The 24,726-nt window shown below is 41.3% G+C and overlaps 1 protein-coding gene across 4 annotated transcripts in view; it reads left to right on the forward strand.

The window, feature by feature from the left end:
• The window catches only part of HERC2 (HECT and RLD domain containing E3 ubiquitin protein ligase 2), a 425,948-nt gene that overhangs the window by 367,862 nt on the left and 33,360 nt on the right, over positions 1-24,726 (forward strand). For all 4 annotated transcript variants that reach the window (XM_078766738.1, XM_078766740.1, XM_068132745.2 and 1 more), the window contains exons 78-87: positions 1,623-1,821; positions 2,718-2,932; positions 3,692-3,869; positions 4,246-4,407; positions 7,924-8,015; positions 8,302-8,441; positions 9,825-10,012; positions 12,840-13,040; positions 17,029-17,112; positions 21,330-21,471. In XM_078766738.1, coding sequence (XP_078622864.1) covers positions 1,623-1,821; positions 2,718-2,932; positions 3,692-3,869; positions 4,246-4,407; positions 7,924-8,015; positions 8,302-8,441; positions 9,825-10,012; positions 12,840-13,040; positions 17,029-17,112; positions 21,330-21,471 — 1,601 coding nt within the window. The remainder of the gene's footprint in view (positions 1-1,622; positions 1,822-2,717; positions 2,933-3,691; positions 3,870-4,245; positions 4,408-7,923; positions 8,016-8,301; positions 8,442-9,824; positions 10,013-12,839; positions 13,041-17,028; positions 17,113-21,329; positions 21,472-24,726) is intronic.

Below are 24,726 nucleotides of genomic sequence, written 5' to 3' on the forward strand. Positions count from 1 at the left end.
CAGCTATGTTTGTATAGTGTAAGGTGAATGGACTCGTGAAGTTTAAGGTTTGCATAGTTTAAGGTGAATGGACTCGGTGAAGTTCTCGATCATATTTAAGTACTGCCAGCGAGCCGTGCCGAATGAAGGCACCGTCCAGTCTATTATGGCCAAAAAAGTTTGTTTGCAACTATTGAGCAGATAAATTGCATGTATGTAGAAGATTATTTTGAAAACAACATTTGGCAACTTGAGCTATATTTGTTGATTTGTCAGTCACATACGACACTGTCAACGATCAAATACCTCTTGTTTAATTTTCAACATGACCAAAGACCTTCAAATTACGGATCTCATGTGCATTCTTCTTGAGAATCGATTCTTCTATGTGGAGTTTGGTGGAAAGCGGAATTGCTGGAGTCGACAGCTTAATGATCTTCCACAAGGCAGCGGGTCAGCACCAAAACTCTTCAAAACGAATAATAACTCAGTCCATCCAAGCACAATAAACTTCATTTATGCCAATGGCCCATGTGTGACGGCCCAGGATTAGGCTTCACCTTTGGTCAACCTTAATGAGAGTAAACGAGTGGATTGTATTTCCTCGTATTAGGAGAATCACATGCATACGCTGGAGAAAACCACAGCAGTCTCTCTCTCTCTGCCTCTTTTTCCTCCTCTGACTCGCCTCAAGCTTTTTTTTTACCCCCTCTTCCTCTTCATTCCTGTCTCAAGACCCTCCTACAATCATGGAGGGGTGCTTGCAACCAGCCACAAGCTGCCACCATAAGCCATGTGCCGAGCTTCCACCAATCTCCGCCCAAGATCTTCATCCCAGGCTTCCACCAATCTCCACTCCAGACTTCCACCAATCTCCGTCCCTGGCTTCCACCAATCTCCGTCCCAGGCTTCCACCAATCTCCGTCCCAGGCTTCCACCAATCTCCGTCCCAGGCTTCCACCAATCTCCGTCCCAGGCTTCCTCCAATCTCCATCCCAGACTTCCACCAATCTCCGTCTCAGGCTTCCACCAATCTCCGTCCCAGATGTCCACCAATCTCCGTCTCAGGCTTCCACCAATCTCCGTCTCAGGCTTCCACCAATCTCCGTCTCAGGCTTCCACCAATCTCCGTCTCAGGCTTCCATCAATCTCCTTCCCAGACCTTCCTCCAATCTCTGTCCCAGGCTTCCAAAAATGTCCTCCCCATGTTTCCACCAATATCCACCGCAAGCTTCCACCCATTTCTGCATACACTATACTGATGATGGACAGCCACTGCGAGGAGGGTTATTTCCTCCTCTCTTTTTGTTGAGGGTAACCAAATGTCTCCTCACACACTGCCCAGAATTGTTATGTGCATTGTTGTCAGTTGCTCGAAATTTCAGAAATTGTGATAATAAAATTGTAAAATATCTATCCCTATATTCCATTCTTTTGAAACACCCTGCACATTATGTTTAACATTCTCGGTGTTGTTTATTGTTTTATTGCATGACCATTTCCTAAACGTTTGGGCCTTTTCATGGAGGTTTATGGTTATTATTTAGCATAGGGCTTACTTTCAGAAGCCAAACCATGTTTTGACACAAGGCATTCGAGCAGACTTGTTCGACATTGGCTTTGTTTGGTATCTGTGTGTGCAGGAGACCTGACGATTGGACACTGTCGTCTGGAGGGAGTGGCATCATATATGGCTGGGGACACAACCATCGTGGCCAGCTGGGGGGAGTTGAGGGCGCCAAGGTGAAACTTCCAACGGCCTGTGAAGCTTTGGCAGCAATGCGGCCTGTGCAGCTTGTGGGTGGTGAGCAAACTCTGTTTGCTGTCACGGCTGATGGCAAGGTGAATGGCAAAGCATACTTGTTATGATGATGTCTCTCAACTTCGATTCTTCTTTCACAATCTCATAATAACATTTTTAACTCAACTGGACTACCATCCAGTTGAGTTCATCACATACTGAACCCTCCGGCATCCGTCGTCTGTCGTCTGTCGTAGGTTAGCTTTTCGACGTTAACACTCCAGCGTCCACAAATATCAACCGATTCTGATCAAACTTGACATTCAGCATCCTTACCCCAAGCACCAAGTTTGTATTACATTTCAGCCCGATCCGTTAAAAAATTGCGGACTTAGGCGACCATTTTGTTTTTGGTCATGAAAACGACGTTAACACTCTAGCGTCCACAAATATTAACAGATTTTGATCAAACTTAGAAAGTTTAACCCTTACCACACAAGGTAGGTTGCTATTGTATTCCAACCCGATCCGTCACAAAATGGCCGCCATATGCCGCCATATTGTTTTCAGCTCCGAAACTACGTTAAGACGTTTCCTTTTATCTACACAACTATATTTCTGCAACATTGTTGCAACGTGTAACATTGTATCAATTGTAAAACAAGGACTAGTATAAGGATACAAGGACCTTAAAATTATTACACAAGGTTGTTGGCTTTTCATTTAAGTCAAATCTAGTACAGACAACTGACCTACTTTAAAGTTGTCCAGTCAGTTCAGTTGAGTTCTGCTTCCCTGAAAGCTCTAGTTATACTATTAAAATGAGATAACATGGACATTTGTGTACATTTGCGAAGCTTTGAAATATTTTTCCTGTTCTGTTTTTGACCAGCTGTTAATTCATTTTGTTAACTGATGTTTCATTATACCTTCAAATTTGTGTAATGTGGTGAACCTGTAGTATATATTGTTTGTATGTTTAACCTATCACATACAGGTGTACGCCACTGGATACGGTGCAGGTGGACGATTAGGCATTGGGGGTACAGAGTCTGTGTCAACACCAACATTGCTCGAATCTGTCCAGCATGTTGTCATCCGGAAGGTGGCTGTAAACTCCGGTGGAAAGCACTGCCTTGCACTTTCTTCTGATGGGGAGGTCTTCTCATGGGGTGAAGCAGAGGATGGAAAGTTAGGCCATGGAAACCGCAGGTACAGTTGTTGCCCTAGCTGTATGGTAAAATTAGATGGCAAGTAACGTGCACGTGCAGATCCGGCGAGGGGCGAGGGGGGGGGGGTGTTTATTTGTTTGTCTGTCTGTTTATTTTGTATGTGAGCATGATATCTCAAGAAGTTATGGCGGATAAGGACGAAACTTGGTGGACAGGTTGAGTGTGTCACAAGGACGAATTGATTCGATTTATTGAAGATCCGGATTTTTAAAAATTTTTTATTGTTAAGCTATCATTTTAAAATTTTTATTTAAAGACTATAATTTTTAATTGATTCTTCACAATTGAGATCTAGGGCCAAAAACGATATATAACACCATATCTCAAAAAGTTGTGCATGGATTAGGCCAAAACTTGGTGCATGAGTTGGTCAGGTGACAAGAACAAGCCAATTAGAGTTTGACTCAGGTCCTGATTCATATCCAGCCTATCAGTGGGATACAAAACGTAAACTGTTCAGCCTGGTGGATCTAATGTGCTCTACTGAGGGTCGTTGCAGTTTCTTCGTTGTTTTGGTCAAAATCGCAGGGGTCGCCCTTCGGCCTATAACTGTTTTGAGTTTTGCTTTCTAAAACAGAGTTATTTATTGGGTGATGTAAAATTAGTACCATTATAAAATGCTTCAAATGTTGGTTGAACACATTAGTGTTCAGTCATTGATTATGATTTTTAGTGTGGATCAGTTAAATAAAAAATTTTTAAACAATGTCTACCTGCGCGTAAATGTGTGTTGATGCAGTCCCTGTGACCGCCCACGTGTGATCGAGTCCCTGCGTGGTATAGAGGTGGTGGATGTGGCAGCAGGTGGGGCACACAGCGGCTGTATCTCGTCAGTTGGGGAGCTCTACACTTGGGGAAAGGGACGTTATGGTCGGCTCGGCCATGGAGACAGTGAAGATCAGTTGAAACCCAAACTTGTATGTTACTACTTCATCCTTGTGATTTTATTATCTCTGTTGTTTTGTTGTTATTCATCCACCTTCCTACCTTTCATCATTATTTCAAAGAATCATTTTCTTGCATTATTGTCTTCATCAACTTTTCAGTCACTTTGACTTTCTTATGAACTCCAGAAATGAATATTTTTTTACTTGTTGGATGCTCTTTAGAAATGTTGCGTTTTTTATAAAATAATTCCAAAGCTAGTTTTCTTGAATTTGTTTACAATATCAACGAGTGTACCGAGTGCATCATCCAGGATTATCCTGCATCACAGATGCATTCATTGTCTTTGAGGCAATGCACATGAGGCATAGCACAATGCCTTCTTTTGTCATTTCACTTCCTGCGTAGGTGGATGGGCTGAAGGGAAACAGGGTGATCGACGTAGCTTGTGGTAGTGGAGACGCTCAGACGCTCTGCCTAACAGATGATGACTGTGTGTGGTCATGGGGTGATGGAGATTATGGCAAGCTCGGCAGAGGGGGCAGCGATGGCTGCAAGGTGCCGCAAAAGGTACGCAACATGCACTCTCGCGTCTGTTCTTGCTCATGTCATTCCAACATACTTTCCCTCCACCCCCCCCCCCCCCACCTCCCCTCCCATGCCTCCTCCCCTCCAAGCCCTCTCCCTCCCACAGATCTTCCGTTGTCCCTGTTCTCTGATGTTGTATTTGAGTGCTTCCCTCTCTCTCCCCATCTTGTCTCCCGCTCCCTTTTTTGTATGTTTTGTGAGTCCGTTTGATTTTTTTCTTTGTGATTAATGTCAGCTCTTACACGAGCCTCGGTCTTGTATACATTTAAAAAAAAACATTTTATAAATTGCTTCTTGTCGAGCACGAACCATAGAAGAATGCGGATTATAATATTTTCTTCAAGATTGATGACAATTTTTGGAAAATAAATTTGGATATATCATCATAACTATGTGAAGGAATTTGCTTTTTGAAATGCCATTCCTCATGATAAATTTTTATTTGTATTTCTCAGCCAATAGTCAAAGCCTTCTTAACCTGTTAAGGCCCTGAACCTTCCCCGCTCCATTTCTCCCTCCTTTTTTGGTTGGGAGTATTATGGGCGATGCTGTCCTTTCCTTGTTAGCATTTTTGTGTCCATCATAAGTTGTCCTACAGGTATTAAGTCAACACAATGTGAAGACTACCAAATCACATGTCAACCAACCCAGACAAGGCAGGAAGATTAGCCTTTCCTTGAAGATCATTAATGAACCAGCTGGGTTTTTATCGACAATCCAATAGTGACATAATATTTATCTTCTTGCTGTCTTGGTTTTTTTAAAATTGGAATCGTTAATACTGTTACCTGTTAATACAGCATCTGGTATTACAACTATCGGGGACGCCTCTTCGCGGTGGTTGTACTCCCCCAACGCAAGTCGGGGCCAAATCTTCCCCATTCTTCCCTGCTGCCAGGATTTGTCAAGGCAGCGTGCTCACGGTCAGAGTGCCGATTGGTCCCCATGGAGCGGCCCTTTCCCTCTTATCTCTCCCTCTCTAACTCTGTTGTGGCCCTGACTTCGGGAAGGTGGGAGTACACCATTTTGGATGTGGGGCATCTCTGGGTCGCTCCTGCTAGATCGATTGGCTGTCTTTGTGCTGCGGGCTTGTTCAAGAGAACAACAATGGCACTCGGTAGAGTGCATTCCTTTGCCAGGCTGAACAGTTTGTTTGGTAACCCACTGATCGGCCGGATCTGGATTCGGACCTGAACCAAAATCGAATCGGCTTGTTCTTGTCACCTAACAAACTCGTCCACCAAGTTTAGTCATAACTCGTCCATAACTTTTTGAGATGTCGTGATATGTGTCGCTTTTCGCCCGATCTTTCAATGGTGAAGAATCACTTAAAAATTAAATAATTCTCGCATCCGAATCCATATTCAGATCTTCACCAAAATTGAATTGATTCGTCCTGGTCAACCTGTACACCAAGTTTCGTCCAAATTTCGTTTTTGGCCCTATCTCCCATTGGTGAAGAATCACTTAAAAAATTATACGAGCCGGATCCGAATCCGGATCTTCATCAAAATCTAATAATTTCATCTGTGTCACATACACTACCTCTCTGCCAAATTTCGTCTGAACCCGTCCACAACTTTTTGAGATATCTTGTTCACAGACAGACATACAAACAAACAAACAAGAAGACGTCATGCAGAGCACGATACTTGCAAAATCCACCCCCCCCCCCCTCCCCCGAAAAAAAGGTTGCAACTGACAATTTCATCAAGATCAAAATTGACGATCTTCATCAAAGCTCAGGTCAATAGAAGGAAAAGTGATGATTTTTAGATGAAAATGTATGATTTTAGAAGTTTGACCTGGAGTTGACCTTTGACCTTTTGACCTCAAAAATAGTTGGTTTCCCAATTCAGTGAGGCACTATGCCAATACTGTTAAATTTTCAAGTCAATCGGATGAAAATTGATGATTTTTCAGATGAAAATTGATGATGTTGGAAGCTTGACCCTGAGTTGACCTTTGGCCTTTTGACCTCAAAATAGTTGGTTTCCCAATTCAGTGAGGCACTATGCCAATACTGTTAAATTTTCAAGTCAATCTGGTGAAAATTGAAGGTTTTTCAGATGAAAATTGATGTTTTGGAAGTTTGATCTTGAGTTGACCTTTGACATTTTGACCTCAAAAATTGGTTGTTTTCCAATTTAGTGACTCAATATACAAATGGTGTTCAATTTCCAAGTCAATCGGATTAAAATGGCGATTTTAGAAATTTGACCTCCAGATGACCTTTGACCTCAAAAACCATAGACTTCTCAATTGTGACGAACTCTACAACTTGGTGAAGTTTCATGATCTGTTTAGAATTGTGACCTGTAGGTCGGTGACAAACAAACAGACAAATGAAAAATCACTCACTGAGTGACACTTGGCAAAACAGAACAAAACAGAATGGCACTCAATGGAGCATCCTTTTGACCTCAAAAATAATTAGTGGTTGAATTCAGTGACCTGATGTGCAAATCGTCTTCAAAGTTTAAGTTAATCGGATGAAAACTGAGGATTTTAGAAATCTGAAAAAAGTGGTTGACCTTTGGCATATGTTGACCTTTTGACCCCAAAAATATATAGGATTTTTTCGGACCACGAACTCTACCATTTGGTGAAGTTTCGTGAAGATCGGTTTAAAATTGTGACCTTCAGGCAAGTATAAGTGACCTGTAGGTTTTTTTTTGGTTTTTTTTTAGGCAAGTATAAGTGAGCGGACAAACAAACACACAAACCCGGAGTGAGCAACATACTTGCAAAGAAAAAAAAAATTGCCAAGTAACAAACAAGAAATGGCACTCTGTGGCACTCAGACAGACAGACAGAATAACAAACACAACCGACCAATATACATATTTTTACAATCTTCAATTTTGCAAGTAACAAACAAACGCACAGGGGTAAAAACATAACCTCCATCCACCTTCGGTGGCGGAGGTAACAACAGCACCTGATATTTCAGCATAGTACTCTCACCACAAGGCCTTCACTATGTTATGATATTACCCATAATTGAATCAACATTTATTTGTTATTTCTTTCCTCTGCAGTTGAAAGTTGATGAATCCAGCACACAAAGAGTATAGTGACAGTATTATGTGTTTAAATATGTTCGGTTTAGTCATATCAGTTCTGTTGAAACAATTCTGTAGCTCTCCGCTTGCTTCCAAGACAAAGACAAGGAGTAACTACGAACAAGTCCATTCATCGTTCCTGAATGATGTCTCTAATCTTGATCTCTCTAAACGTCCTGCATTGCTCAAAGTCCACTGGCTTGGTTGAATGCATTATCTAAAAGTTTTCAGTTGGAATCTTAGAAACCAATTTGTTAGGCCTAACCCTAACCCTGATCCCAAGGGTGTAAAGGAGGTGTTTGGGAGACTGTCTGCTAATTGTTCTCCGAGCAATCAGCCTCCCCTTGATTTGTGTTCTGCATGATGTACGAAGTTTCCACGTAGACCTGTAACCCTCGTAACCTTCTCTCGCTCTCGCTGCTTCCTTTCTCAGATCGAGTCGTTGACTGGACTTGGTGTGATTAAAGTGGAGTGCGGCTCTCAATTCTCTGTGGCACTCAGCAAGTCGGGCGCCGTGTTCACCTGGTGCGTGGTGTTAATTACTACATTTCACACATACTCGCACAATGTCGTTCACGAGAGCAGAACAGCCAGTATGGACGCAGTTGCATGCAAATGACTTCTGTCACCATTATAACGTTTCGTTGGGTCAAATGTCTTCATACGAAGGAGTGAGTGACATATTGTGCATCGATGTATTGCTATACGTTGAAGTTTTCATTTATGTCATACCAAATCATGGAAGGATTTCGACTCGCAACTGCGACATGACACTTTGCTTTTGTGTTTTTACGCTCGTCTTTCTGTACAGGGGAAAGGGGGACTACCATCGTCTGGGTCATGGATCAGATGACCACGTGCGGAGGCCAAGGCAAGTGCAAGCGCTGCAGGGCAGAAAAGTGATTGCAATTGCCACTGGTTCTTTGCATTGTGTTTGCTGCACAGAAGATGGTGAGTGCCATTTTTCCCTTACTCGGTTGTGCTGAAGGATTCCTCCCCACCCCCTTCCTGCATGGGGAATGTGCTCATACCTGTGCCCCATGCTCCAGACAGAGCATCAGGTCTTCTGAAGCAGTTTCTCTGGCACTGGTTACAATACTGATGGGTCGCTATGGCAACGCAGGATAATCGACCGAGAACGCAGAAATTTGTCTTTTTTTTTTTCCCTTTTTTTTTTGTATACAAGATCGAGGCTCGTGAAAGAGCTAACATTGATCACACAAAAAGTCAAAACGACACATAAAACACAAAATAAGGGGAACGGTAGACAAGATGGGGAGAGAGGGGGAAGGACACAAACACAACATTTGAGAGCAGGGACATCGAGAGAACTGTGGGAGGGAGAGGGCTTGGGGGAGGTGGGAGAGGTATAAAACATATGGACATTGCAAGGACTTCCAGGAAAGAAGTTGGAATTTCGAAAAAAGTGTATCTGGGGTGAACTAGCAGGGGTAGAAAAAATCAAGGTTTTGGATGGGGGAAGATAAGAGATGGTGGTGAACAGCTGTTTTAAAGACCTGGAGGGAGGAGTGGGATTGAAGGGAGTGGGGGAGTTTGTTCCAGAGGCGGGAAAAAGGGGAATGAAAGAGTGAAGGTGAGCAGAGAGCCTAGATTTTGGCAGTTTAACCATAAGAGGGTTGCTGGCAGATCTTGTGCGACCTGTAGAAATATTAGGGGGACAGAGCACAGAGAGAGCTGGGGGAGCAAGGCCGGAGAGGAGTCGGTAGAAGACAGAAAGACCACCAACCTGCTTGCGGTCAGTGTGCCAGTGATAACTCGCCTACTCTTCTTGAAGGGGACCTTTAATGTGCACCGACTGATGGCAGCCAACGGGACACCCAGGTTTAAGATCCATCAGAGGGACGGCACACACAATGATGTCTCACCATGCCTGTGAAACTCCAGGTTGGCAGTTTATAGCTGGGCTGGGATTCAAACCCGGGGTAGACAGCTGAGGGGAGTGTACTCATACCTCTAAACTACCCTGCCAACCCTGGATGTTGGCAACGTAACATTTTCAGATGCCACATATTGATTTGGATTCTTTCATTGGAATTTGGATTCTTTGATTCTTGTCTTTTTGCAATTGTTGTTTTCATGTATTGTTATGCATTATGTTTTCCACTCTGTCAAAGCGCCTTTGGGCTTCTTGAAAAGCGCTATACAAAATAAATGAATTATTATTATTATTATTACATATACATCCCAAGTTTGTCTGAGAGCATTAAAAGTCCACTGAAATATCGACTGATATTTTTTATTATATTTTAAGATATATATTTTGGCAATGACCATTAAAGTTGAATATTATTTGTTATTTTCCTTTCTCGTCAGGTGAAGTGTACACATGGGGTGACAACGATGAAGGTCAACTGGGTGATGGCACCACTAATGCCATCCAACGTCCCCGTCTGGTTTCTGCTTTGCAAGGAAAGCAAATTAACCGCGTGGCTTGTGGGTCTGCCCACAGCCTCGCATGGTCCACGAGCAAACCGGCACATGCTGGACAACTGCCCGTACAGGTGAGCTCGTCACCTGTTTTTGCACTTCTTTCATGCAGATGTTTGTGCAACAAAATTGAAAACACAGCACAATGGGTATTTACAAATGCAGCCCTGCACCGAAATGCCAACAACCCAACAACAACAGGCATTTTAAGAGGTATGTATAATGACTTAAAGATGAACTGATTAGATTTTGGGGTAACGAGGTCAAAGGGCAAAGGTCAGAGGTCATTTTCGGTAAAAAGTACTGTTACCGCGATAACTTGTGAACCAGTAATGGGATTCTGACCAAATTTAGTATGATTGTATAGAATGATGTAAAGATGAACTGATTTGATTTTGGGATCAAGAGGTCAAAGGTCAAAGTCTGTAATCGGTCTATAAATTGAGAATGGCTGCAATAATCTAATTAAAATTTGGTAAGGGTATGTATAATGATGTAAAGATTAAATGATTAGAATTTGGGGTCAAGAGGTCAAAGGTCAAAGTCTATAATAGGTCTAAAACTCAAGAATGGCTGAAGTGATCTAATTAAATCTTAGTACAGGTATGTATCATGATGTAAAGATTAACTGATTCGATTTTGGGTTCAGGAGATCAAAGGTTAAAGGTCAAAGTCTGTAATCGGTCTATAACTTGAGAATGGCTAAATGGATCTAATTCAAACTTGGTACAGATATGTATAATGATGTAAAGATTAACTGATTCGATTTTGGGGGTCACGAGGTCAAAGGTCAGAGGTCATGTCAGGTAAACATATGCCAAATTGTGCACAGCTGAATGGATTTAAATCAAACTTGATACAAGTATTATAATGATGTAATAATGTGGGCGGGGGCATATCAGTCGACATCGTGACAACGTAGAGTGCCGTTATAGTTGGATATGATGTGTGCATTGGGGGAATCGGGAGACAGCATATATTGTAAGGGGAGAAGGGGGAGAGAGGGGGAGACATAAAACTAACTAGATGGTATTCATAGAAAACTTACCCTGCGCAGTCATCTTGTTGTGAGCCAACTCTTCTGTTTTTGAACATTGTTTTTCTTTGATCCAATATGGCTGCCAGACCACGTGAGCGATGACGTCATACATTTATATTCTCTAATATAATTGTTGCATAGATCACGCTCAATACATTTCAAACTGATCAGACTAAGCATTGTCCCTGTTGAATTATGACGTCATAATTATGGCACCAATGACGTCATCGTTAACAAAACATATTCCCCATATGGAGTTCTTTACAATGAGCCATGTTTCAATTTTTTCCAAGCAGCGATTTTGGAGATATAGAGGTGCAACATTTTTCGGTTTTTCCAAGATGGCGCCTGTACCACATGACCGATGACGTCATGATTATCATTAAAATTTTCTGAAGGAGGAGGTGCTCCTATGGTAAAAATTTCGTGTCCATCAGACCAACAGTTGCTGGAAAAAAAAAAAATGATCAGATACGTCTTGCACTTGTCGAATTATGACGTCATAGCGAAGGCACGGATGACATCATCATTAACATATCTTATTCCCCAAGGGGAGTACTTGACAATGAGCCGTGTTTCAATTTTTTCCATGTAGTGGTTTCGGGGATATAGAGGTGCGACTTTTTTCGATTTTTTCAAAGATGGCGTCTGTACCACGTGACCTATGACGTTATAATTATCATTTTAAAATTATACAGGAGCCGCACATATTCTGAAAATTTTGTGTCCATCGGTCTAACAGTTGCAGAGGAATTTTTGTTTTATTCATACTGATCAGATCAAGCGTTGTACTTGTCGAATTATGACGTCATAAGTAAGGCACTGATGACATCACTATCAACATATCTTATTCTCAATGGTGAGTACTTGACAATGAGCCATGTTTCTATTTTTTCCATTGAGTGGTTTGGGAGATATGGAGGTGTAACGTTTTTCCAAGGTGGCGTCCATACCCCGTGACCTATGACGTCACAATTATGAATAAAAAAATTCTACAGGCGGAGACGCTTGTATGTTAAAATTTCGTGTCGATCGGACCAACGGTTGCCGAGAAAATGAATTTTTAAAATGTAGACACGTACGGCACACGTGCATAACTGAATGCTTAACCCTGTTTTCGCTTCGCGAGCGCAGGGTAACAATGCACACAAAGTCACAAACACATGCATGCCAATGCATAACACCTCCTTCCTGACTCGGTTTATAGAATACCTGGTATCGTTAATGGTTTGTGATGTCCTATTTATCACTCCTGTACCTACATCACTTCTATAAGGAATGCAAATTGATGGTCCCATTACTTAACCCTCCAGTACCTCACTACTGCCATCGTCGTCGTCATCATCATTGCCCTCCGACCTGACTTACGGCCATTTCATAATTTCTGCTCCCTGGCTCATAACGTAGCTCAGTTGGTAGCATGCTGCCCAGTGAGCTGTCTACTCTGTGTTTGATCCCTAGAAGGATCAAACATGACTATAAAGACTCAATTCTTGCACAATGTCGGCAACGGGGTCTGTATATCGGAGCATGCCAACCTTACGATTGCGACAGAAAACCAGCCATGTCCCATCTACGTGTTGGTTTTTGTAGACATGAAAGATTCCATATCTTTTGAAAATCATGTCATTGTGTGCCATTCCATTGCCTAAATTTCATACCATTAGTTAAAGGGATGTAGATATAATTCGAGATTATGTTAATCATAAAATAGTGGTTCAGAGGAGGCCCCAATTAAAAGGGCAATCACTTGTGCATTTCTTGGGTCATTTAATCTATCTCCTATAGTTGCACATTTAGTCTTCATCAACAGGTTTTGCCCTTCTGCAACACTGGTGAGGCATTTTTATTCTTACTTCCAGGTTCCGATGGAGTATAGCCACCTGCAAGAACTGCCAATTGTGGCATTACGGAACCGCCTTATCCTGTTGCAGACATTTTCGGATCTTTTCTGTCCTTGCATCAGCATGTTCAACCTGGAATCTCGGCCTAGTGATGAACCAGGGCAGAGCCCACTTGTTGGCCTGGATATGCTACGTGGAATCCTCATATCATCAGGGAAGGTAATAACTCTCACTTCATTGAGGGGCATCATGTAATGTTGGGAATGAGCGATTATTGAAAGACATCATTTCAGTCTGTTTTTACAATATCTGTCTTGTGAGCACGTCAACCTCAACCTCAACCAATTTGAACACAAATTCTTCAATATAGGGTTACTTTGTGTGTTGTCCTGTCATTATTATTCTGATTTATTGTCAAGGCAGTATCCAGGGTAAACCAAATAATGTCCTAATTCATCATATGTGTTTGAGTAGTTCAGATATGATCTTTTTCTGTTAATATCCTTTGCCCCTCATGTTGCCATAGATTTTCTTCCAAGTCGATGCCGATGTTATTTTCGTCTTTGCATTAAAGATGGAAATGTTTATTTCTCTGGTCGTTTTAAAATTCACCCATTGTAGCTTGTTTATGGTTTTTCATTACCGACATCATTCGTATTCTGTCTGAAAAAAAATTTTTCCCACAAAGTACCACGCATATCACTTGGCTGTTACATATTGAATAAACACCTCTTTTACATTGCTTTCTCATGCCTATCAAGCTCACACTTTAGTACCCAGACTTAAAAAGTGGCATTTGGTTTCTGACAGACAGCTGGACCACATAGAATATACATATCATCATACTAAGATACCCAATTAGGTTTCTCTGTCCGTCCATCTGTCTGTCTGTCTTTTTGACCGTGATCGGTTGTAGTGACTTCATTTCCCTCCTCCCCCCTCCCCCCACGTTCCCCTCTCCCCCTCCCACCTCTCCCCCCCCCCCCCCCCTCCACTCCCACCACAAGGGCGCTTTCCATTGATAGATTAACTGCAAATTTCCCCATGACTGGGGACATGTACTTTATATTTATGATATCCATTTATGATTAGAATATACAAATGCAATATAATTTACACACTTATAATTAACTTATTTTTTATGCCTCCACTGATGAAGTCACCACAGGAATTGTGTTTTTGGGTTGTCCGTCAGGCTGTCTATCCATCCGTGCATCTGTCCATGCGTCTGTCTTTCCGTCCATCCATGTGGCCGCCTGTAATAGGTTTTTGTTTGTGCGATAACTTGAGAACAGCTCAAAGGATTTAAAGCATTCTTAGATCAAGTGTGTACTATGATGTAATGATGAACTAATTCGATTTTGTGGTCAAAGGTCAGAGGTCATATTAAGTCAAAATGCTGTTACCGTGATGACTTGTGAACCAACAATGAGATTTAGACCAAAGTTGACACAAGTATGTATTATGATGCAAAGATGACCTGATTTGATTTTGAGGTCAAGAGATGAAATGTCAGAGGCCAAAGGTCATGTTCGGTAAAAAGCCTCTATCCTCCATAACTTGTGAGCCATTGATGGGATTTTGACCAAACGTGGTTCAAGTATGAACTATGATGCAACAGTAAAGTGATGACATTTTGCAGTCAAAAGTTCAAAGTTCAGAGACAATGTTAGATAAATAAAAAAATATTGTAATAACTTTTTGACAACTGGATTTAAACCTAACATGTCACAAGTATGTAGTTTGATGCAAAGATGTAACGATTAGAATGTAAAGTCAAAAAGTCAAAGGTCAGAGATCACATTAAAACGGTGTTAAAACTGTTACTGTGATACCAATGGAGACGGAATTTGAATGAAAACCAAGTTGAGTAACATGTACTATGATGCATATACAGTCGTGGCCAAAAATATTGCCATTCTTGTTCTTTTTTTTCAAATAATGCACCATTTATTCCAGAGAATTGAAGAAATGAAAAAATCTTTTAGTATTCACAAATATATTTCTTTGGTTTACTGTGGAACAAAAATAAAAGGTGACAAAAGTACTAAATCTTAGCTTATTCCAGACAGAAATCCTAAAATGGCCCGGACAATATTATTGGCACCTTTTAGAAGTTGTTAGAAATAATTAGATTTCAAGCAGGTGATTCTCCTTTACTTTGGAATTGAACTCACCTGTGGTGAGTTGCAGGTGCCTGCAATATAAAAATCACTCATTCAACCAGTTTGAGAAGAGAAAAGGAGTTCTTCTGCTGTTTTGTGTCATTGTGTGTCAATTTAGCCTTTTTTATTTTTTTATTTATTTATTGACTTTTGTGTCAATGAGCATGGAGAAAAGAAAGAAAACCAGAGAATTGGCTGAGGAGGTCAGGCACAAGATTATAGCTAAGCACAGATAATCTCAAGGCTACAAGTCCATCTCCAGAGACCTTGATGTTCCTGTGTCTACCCTACGCAATGTTATCAGGAAGTTTAAGGCTCATGGCACTGTAGCCAACCTCCCTGGATGTGGCCGCAAGAGAAAACTTGATCGAAGATTGCAGCGAAGGATTGTTCGAATGGTGGAGAAAGCACCTCAATCAACTGCCAAACAGATTCAAGCTGACCTTCAGACACAAGGTATGGCAGTTTCAACTCGCACCCTCTGTCGCCAACTTTATGAAAGGGGGTTCTATGGTAGGAGACCCAGGATGACCCCACTGCTGAAAGAGTGATATAGGAAAGCCTGACTGGAGTTTGCCTGAACAAGCCAAAATCCTTCTGGGAGAATGTCCTTTGGACAGATGAGACCAAATTAGAGCTTTTAGAGCATCTCTTTGTTTACAGAAAACGCAATGAAGCCTTCAAAGAAAAGAACACCTTCCCTACAGTCAAACATAGAGGAGGTTTGGTGATGTTTTGGGGTTGCTGTGCTGCCTCTGGCACTGGGTGCCTTGAATGTGTGCATGGCATCATGAAATCAGGAGATTACCAAGGCATTTTGGAGCGCAATGTTCAACCCAGTGTCAGAAAGCTGGGTCTCCGTCGAAGGTCATGGGTCTTGCAGTAGGACAATGATCCCAAACACACTTCAAAAGCACCCAGGAATGGTTCAATACAAAACACTGGACTGTTCTGAAGTGGCCAGCAATGAGTCCTGATATAAATCCCATTGAACACCTGTGGGGAGATCTGAAAACAGCAGTTGGGAGAAGGCACCCTTCAAATCTGAGAGAACTGGAGCAGTTTGCACAAGAACAGTGGGCCAAACTGCCAGTAGAGAGGTGTAGGAAGCTCATTCATGGCTATAGGAAACGCTTGACTGCAGTTATTTTATCCAAAGGCCGTGCTCCCAAATATTAAGTCTAGGGTGTCAATAATTTGTCATTGCCATTTCTTATTTTCTGATTTTAAAGGATATATTAAGTTCTGAATCAAAAACAAAGGTTCTGTAATTTTAACAGTGAAATAAAGAATTATGGAGACGAAATAATTTTGTCAATTTCAAAATTTCAAGTTTTGTGAGTTCTTTGAAAAAAGTGCAAGGCTGGAAATATTTTTTACCACGGCTGTATGTATAGATTAGATATTGGGGCTAAAAGGTCTGAGGTCTGAGCTGTTAGGTCAAAAGTTAGAGTCAGGCAAAGAAAGACTAAATGTGGGCAGTGGCGTATCAGTCGACATCACAACGTCGAATTATGTCTAGTTTGTAATATGCGTAGTTTACCCTGCTACTGCTACGTTGGTTTTGGTGTAATTAACCCCTTACCCCAATAGGATATGGAAAGTAGAGTTTATTTCTACAATTAGTGCGCCAAATTTTTAATGGTAACTCAGAGTTTCTTCGACCCCGAGGCATACTGAACCACAATTTTGGGTTTTTTTGTTTTTCTTCCTGCACTCCCAATTTCCAGGCTGTATCTCGGAGCAGGCTGGGACTTTCACAATGAAATTTTGCATCAATAATGTGAATGGAAAGTATGCTGAGATATTAAATATGATTTATTACCATTGAAAACAGAACTCGTATTCTTTTCAGAATCAGATTGCATTACAGAAGAAAAAATTGATTGTTGATGCCATTGCTTGATTGTCTGAGTGTGTTCTCTCAAAGCGGTGAACTAGGTTTAAAATATCCTGCTCTGATACCCATCTCTTGCCAATGTTTTGGAGGTACTGTGTCGTGACGCCTTCCAATTTTATTTATTCGTATTATGTTTTTGCAGGAGGCAGCTTTCCGCAAGGTTGTGCAGGCCACTATGGTGCGTGACCATCAGCATGGACCTGTGGTTGAGCTCAACCGCATTCAGGTTTGGCAGAGAAAAATGCCTTTGTTCAGTAATAAATTCAGGTGTCCATTAATACAAATCCATGTGATCACGTGAACACTGATGCATACACTGATGCATTTTCTACTCCCGCTAATTTCACCCCAAATCCACTTTTTTGAAATACCAACTTCTTTCCTGGAAGTCCTTGGTGTCCTTGTGTTATATACTTCTCCCACCCCCCCCCCCCCCTTCCCACGCCTCCTCCCCCCAAGCCCTCTCCCTCCCACACATCTCCCGATGTCCCTGCTCTCAAATGTTGTGTTTGTGTGCTTCCCCTCCTCTCCCCATCTTGTCTACCGCTCCCTCTTTTTATATATTTTGTTTGTCTGTTTGATTTGTTTGTGTGATAAATGTTAGCTCTTTCACGAGCCTCGATTCTGTATACAAAAAAAAAAAAAAAATACGTGGCACGTGCATGATATTTTCATAAGTATCCGGATATAATACCGAATATAGTCTGAAAGGATGGCACAGACGTAGTGGAAATACTTTGGAGTGTGCAAGGCTGCGTTTCATTCTCGACTCGACCATAAACTGTCAGATTGGTTCTTCACAGGCAGGGCGTAGCATCACCCAGTGTGCTGTCCGTCAGATGGCGGTCAAGCGCGGGACTCGTCTGCTAGCATTAGTCCATTGATGTTCAAGATCTCATATCGTCTTTCGTGAAGAGGAGGCAAGTTATCTCCAGCACACTGAACAAATTACAATTTCCTGCCAAATCACCCTCAGTCAAATGTTGGGACTTGTCAGCATGTTTGTGCAAGACACGGGTCAAAAACCTTTCCAGACCGACACCACAAGAAGGTCGGAATAATTTCAGCTGTAAATGAAATCTTCTTCTTTCGTATGCAGTCCAAGGCTGCAGGGGAGCACCATTGGCTGAAGGCACAGTTTTCCTGCTCGGTCGGAATTTGTTCAGGGTGCCAGCGATAGCTCACCTACTCTTTGTGAAGGATGCCGTGGGCTCTTTAACGTTCACCGACTCATGCCAGCATACGGTATGCCCATTCTGAGGGACGGCACACACATGGATGCATCACCTCACCTGTGAATCACCGGGATGACAGTATATAGCCGGGCCGACATTCAAACCCAGGCTAGACCACTTAGAAATGAGTGTGAAAACACCTAGGCCATCCTTGCAGCCCTTGTTATTATGCAATTGTAATCGTTTAATACTGAGGAAATTAAGTGCTACAATTTGGCTTCGACGTTATGAGCAATGTAATCAGCAGGAAATGATCCAGAATGACATCATATTGCATGTTATTAAGTACTGTACCTGTGTGAAATGGGAAACAACATGTTATCAGAGACAAATAGAAACCAAAAGGGCCATTATATTAATTTATGTTGTTGTTTTTTTTCTCTCATTCATTCATCATATGGATTACAAAACACTTTAGGCATGTCGTATCAAATGTGTACACCTATATAATGTGTTTAACATGATTAGTCACATAATTTTACAGAATGTTAAAGATGCTGTTGTTGATGAAATGATAATGACCGTGCTGCGGTAACAACCTGTGACAAAATCTGGCAATGCGCCGTTTGGAGAATTGCGCATTTAAAGCACTTTTAGAAGAAGAACAGCACAATTGGGAAACACACATTTAATGCGTGATTAAAAGATGTGTTAGACCTACCAGAAAACCAAGATGGCGGCTGTATTATTTTGTCTGGATGCCTATGGTGGGTGGAGTCGTGCGACAAATGTGGTTGGGGTCCGGCAGCTGTCCGACAAATGGGTGCACATTTCAAAAATGGACCCCCAACAAGAACCACATCAACAGCAATTCGGAGCTCTCGTTGCCACGTCGAGGGTAAAAAAGATGCGCAATCTTTTGTTTGGTTTACTGCAAAACAAAAACTTGTGTCTCATACATTGCTAAAGTGTTGTCACTCGCTTAAAGTGAAGAAAGAAAAGTAACTTTTTTGACAGCTGTGGGCATGACAAACACAAGGCACTTCAGACTTTTCATGATGCTCTTCGACACAATGTTCCCTACGGCAAATATTTTTATATACTGTGTGTTCATTCCTTCTGTCATAAAGGCAAGGTAACACCTCACCAACTTTATGAGCCCACCGGTTTTGTTAGCTTGAAGGCTTTCTGGAAATCTTTCTTGCTGTACCAAGTCCTTCAGCAAAATTCCGAAAGTGTACTTTGAAATGTGTACTCTTCTGCTTCTTTCTGTTTGTAACTTATTTCAGTTTTCCCAGTCAAAGCCGCATGCTAGACTAGTTTCCATTTTGTTTTTCCATCCCCATCTCTGCTCTTTGTCCTTATCACTCCAATAATGTTGTTTTTAAACTTTGTACATGACCTTTTTGTTAATCGTTGCCCATGACGTCATATTTTCTATTTGTTTTAAAAGTAAAGCTGAAAAATCCTTTGCCTTCCCCTTGTTCCTTCGTTCAGAATTCTCTCTTTCGTTCATCATGTGCTTCTCTATAATTGTGTGCTTCTCTGTATTTGTATTCTTGTGTAATTGGGATTTAATTTGAAATGTTCTTTCATTCTCAACATCTGTTTTTGTGCAACCATATCTCCCTCTCTCTCTCTCTCTCTCTCTCTCTCTCCCCCCCTCCCCCCCCTACTCTCTCTCCTCCTCTCTCTCTGCCTCTCTCTTCTTCTTATTCTTCTCTCTACCCCCCTCTGTCTCCTTTTTTCTTCCCTCTGTGCAATTTTCCCATGCTTACTGCCTTTACGCATCTTTCCATTTTTTTTTTTCTTTACCAGCACCAAAACTCAGATATTGTACATTATGTTAAAAAAAATGCAGAGCTGTTTTTCTGCTGTTCATGGGCTCATGCAAAATAAACAAACCCCCCCCCCCCCTCACCCTCCACCACACCCAAGCTCATGCGCCCTCCCCAAATCACTAACCTCCCTCTCCCCTCTCGTCCCCCAACGAGCTAGCTCCTAGTCCTTAGCTCAAGGACCTCACCCATCAGATCTCCCGCTCTGCGTCTGTCCTCCCACGTTCCTTTCACATGCTCTCTTATCCTACTCTCTCCCCTCCCCACCTCTCTATGGCAGCTATTCTCCCAATCTTTCTTCATCCTCTCTTCCTCACTCTGTAGATCTCTTATGTCATAAAGCTTCAAACATATTTCTCAGATCAGTATATCATCATAACTGCCTTTCCTAGGCAAAGGAAAAGGATTCAGGGGTGGGAATAGATACAAGAAGTCGGGGGGAGTAGGAATGGGTGTGGAGTGCATGGGTGGAGTCAGCATGCTAAGTAGGCAATATATTGTCAGGAAGATATCAGTAAAAGGGAGAATGGTCTTAAGAGTGAAGTTTGTTGTCGTGAGGTGAAGATGATAAAGTTTTCATTTGTATTCACAGGGGGATAAATGATGAATCAAAAATGTCGTGTTAACACTGTATAGAAATTTAGTGAGGCCTCGTTTAGAATATTGTTTGCAGTTTTAGTTACCAAATCTGAGGAAGGATATGCCTGCCATATAGAGGGTTCAACGTAAAGTAGCAAAATTAATTTCGAAATAAGTGTGGAAGGTCTTTTCAACAGAATGAACAGTGATAGGACCAGGAGTCATAGCCTCAGAGTGAAGAAGAGGAGAGTTCAGATGGTAGTAAGGCAGGGATCTCTCACTCAGAGAACAGTTAATTCATGGAATGGTCTCCCTGGAAAGGTAGTGGAAGCAGAACCAGTAGCTATGTTTAAACTGGAATTAGATAGGTACCTAGATGCCTTAGAGATCGAGTCTTACATTTGGTAGTGGCAGGACAGGGTCAGTAGCTTGCTTATGGATGGATCATTGTGCACACGTCTCACAATTGTGATGTCTGTGAGAGAGTCGTGTCAAAGGGTGAGGATGGTGTCGGTGTTTGTCATTCCTTACTCTACCCTCATGTTCATCCCACATCATTCAGCTTCCCCCACCCTCCACATTCCTCACCCCCCACTCCCATTAATACTCAACAGGAGAAGTAGACAATACAACACCATCCTATTTTTTATATGGATGTTAAGTGAATACCTTGTTAACGGTTAGAGATTGTAAAAACAAGAATAATGCAATATGCCTTTCTTTTTACTTTAACTTCAGTCTTTTTTTTTTCTAGTGATAGAAAGAAGATTGGGCCCAACAGGTGATGTATCAGTAATATTGGATTTTTTCTCCGGAGATAGATTGTTTTTTTTATTCACTATTTTTGGCAGGTGAAACGCTCTCGGAGTAAAGGAGGCTTGGCTGGACCTGATGGCTCCAAGTCTGTGTTTGGACAGATGTGTGCCAAGATGAGTTCATTTGGGGCAGACACTCTGCTGCTGCCACATCGTGTTTGGAAAGTCAAGTTTGTTGGTGAGAAACATGTTCCAGAGATGGACAGTGCTTTTGCTAAAATGAATAAAGCTCACATACTGACAACTCCATATATATTATATTTTGACAATTTCCAGCGACTTTTGTATATCCCTCCCTATTCCCTCTTCTCCCCCCCCCCCTCCCCCTTCCCACTCTTCAAAAAATAGATTTCCATCCTAAGTTTGTCCTGTGCATTATACTACAGTGGAAGAACACTGATTAACTAGAACGGCACTCAGTAGAGAGCATACCTTCGCCTGGTTGGCCATGTGACTCAATGTTGAAGAATCACTTTAAAATTTATACAAGCTGGATCCGGATCTGAATCTTCACCAAAATCGAATCGATTCTTCCTTGTCACACACACAATCGGTCCACCAGGTTTCGTCCAAATCCATCCACAACTTTTTGAGATATCATCCTGCTATGTATCGTTTTCGGCCCGATCACCCAATGGTGAAGAATTACTTTAAAAATTCTAGTAGCCGACTCCGGATCTTCATCAAAATCTAATCATTTCGTCCTTGTGATATACGCTACATCTCTGCCAAATTTCGTCCGAATCCGTCCACAACCTTTTGAGATATTTTGTTCACAAACAAACAAACAACCAAACAAGAAGACGTCATGCGTAGCACGATACTTGCAAAATCCGCCGCCCCCCCTCCCCCACCCAAAAAAAGTTTTCCAATGATACAGCAAATTGTCCATTTCATGAAGATTAAAATTTACAATCTTGATCAAAGCTCGGGTCAACAGGATGAAAAGTGACGATTTTTCAGATGAAAAATGATGATTTTGGAAGGTTGACCTTGAGTTGACCTTTGATCTTTTGACCTCAAAAATAATTCGTTTCCCTATTTAGTGACTCAATGTGCAAATGCTGTTCAATTTTCAAGTCAATCGGATGAAAATTGAGGATATTAAAAATTTGGCGTATGTTGACCTTTTGGCCTCTGTTGACCTCAAAAATAGATGGTGGTTGAATTCAGTGACCATATATATAAATCCTCTTAGAAGTTCAAGTCAATCAAATGAAAATTGGTGATTTTAGAAATTTGGCCTATGTTGACCTTTTGGCCTGTCTTTACCTAAATTATAATACGTGTTTGAATTCAGTGACCAGATATGCAAGTCCTCTTCAAATTTCATGTCAATTGGATGAAAATTGAGGATTTTAGAAATTTGGCCTATGTTGACCTTTTCGCCTATGTTGACCTCAAATATACTTGGTGGTTGAATTCATTCAGTGACCAGATATGCAAGTCCTCTTCAAATTTCAAGTCAATTGGATGAAAATTGAGGATTTTAAAAAGTTGGCCTATGTTGACCTTTTGGCCTATGTTGACCTCAAGAATACTTGGTGGTTGAATTCAGTGACCAGATATGCAAGTTATCTTCAAATTTCAAGTCAATTGGATTAAAATTGAGGATTTTAGAAATTTGGCCTATGTTGACCTTTTGGCCTATGTTGACCTTTTGGCCTATGTTCACCTAAAATATAATTTGTGGTTGAATTCAGTGACCAGATATGTAAGTCCTTTTCAAATTTCAAGTCAATTGGATGAGAATTGAGGATTTTAGAAATTTAGCCTATGTTGACCTTTTGGCCTATGTTGACCTCAAGAATACTTGGTGGTTGAATTCAGTGACCAGATATGCAAGTCCTCTTCAAATTTCAAGTCAATTGGATGAAAATTGAGGATTTTAGAAATTTGGCCTATGTTGACCATTTGGCCTATGTTGACCTCAAACATACTTGGTGGTTGAATTCAGTGACCAGATATGCAAGTGGTCTTCAAATTTCAAGTCAATCGGATGAAAATTGAGGATTTTAGAAATTTAGCAAATTTGGTGACCTTTGGCCTATGTTGACCTATTGACCCCAAAAGCAATAGGCTTCTTGCTTTTGACCAACTCTACCACTTGGTGAAGTTTCGTGAAGATCGGTTGAAAATTGTGACCTGTAGGCCGGTGACAAACAAACAAACAAGAAAACGTCATGCGTAGCACGATACTTGCAAAATACGCCCTCCCCCAAAAGTTTACCATTGATACAGCAAATTGTCCATTTCATGAAGATTTAAATTTACAATCTTGATCAAAGCTCGGGTCAACAGGATGAAAAGTGACGATTTTAGAAATTTGGCCCATGTTGACCTTTTGGCCTATGTTGACCTCAAGAACACTTGGTGGTTGAAGTCAGTGACCAGATATGCAAGTCCTCTTCAAATTTCAAGTCAATTGGATGAAAATTGAGGATTTTAGAAATTTGGCCTATGTTGACCATTTGGCCTATGTTGACCTCAAAAATACTTGGTGGTTGAATTCAGTGACCAGATATGCAAGTGGTCTTCAAATTTCAAGTCAATTGGATGAAAATTGAGGATTTTAGAAATTTGGCCTATGTTGACCTTTTGGCCTAAGTTGACCAAGAAAACTTGGTGGTTGAATTCAGTGACCAGATATACAAGTCCTCTTCAAATTTCAAGTCAATTGGATGAAAATTGAGGATTTTAGAAATTTGGCCTATGTTGACCTTTTGGCCTATGTTCACCTAAAATATAATTAGTGGTTGAATTCAGTGACAAGATATGCAAGTCCTTTTCAAATTTCAAGTCAATTGGATGAAATTTGAGGATTTTAGAAATTTGGCCTATGTTAACCATTTGGCCTATGTTGACCTCAAGAATACTTGGTGGTTGAATTCAGTGACCAGATGTGCAAGTCCTCTCCAAATTTCAAGTCAATTGGATGAAAATTGAGGATTTTAGAAATTTGGCCTATGTTGACCATTTGGCCTATGTTGACCTCAAAAATTCTTGGTGGTTGAATTCATTGACCAGATATGCAAGTAGTCTTCAAATTTCAAGTCAATCGGATGAAAATTGAGGATTTTAGAAATTTAGCAAAGTTGGTGACCTTTGGCCTATGTTGACCTTTTGACCTATTGACCCCAAAAACAATAGGCTTCTGACATTTGACCAACTCTACCACTTGGTGAAGTTTGGTTGAAAATTGTGACCTGTAGGCCGGTGACAAACAAACAAACAAGAAAACGTCATGCGTAGCACGATACTTGCAAAATACGCCCTCTCCCAAAAGTTTTCAATGTGACATGATGGCCTATGGTGACCTCAAAAATACTTGGTGGTTGAATTCAGTGACCAGATATGCAAGTCCTCTTCAAATTTCATGTCAATTGGATGAAAATTGAGGATTTTAGAAATTTGGCCTATGTTGACCTTTTGG

The sequence above is a fragment of the Myxine glutinosa genome, chromosome 12 (assembly GCF_964187855.1).
Source record: "Myxine glutinosa chromosome 12, kmMyxGlut1.1, whole genome shotgun sequence".
Classification (NCBI taxonomy): domain Eukaryota; kingdom Metazoa; phylum Chordata; class Myxini; order Myxiniformes; family Myxinidae; genus Myxine; species Myxine glutinosa.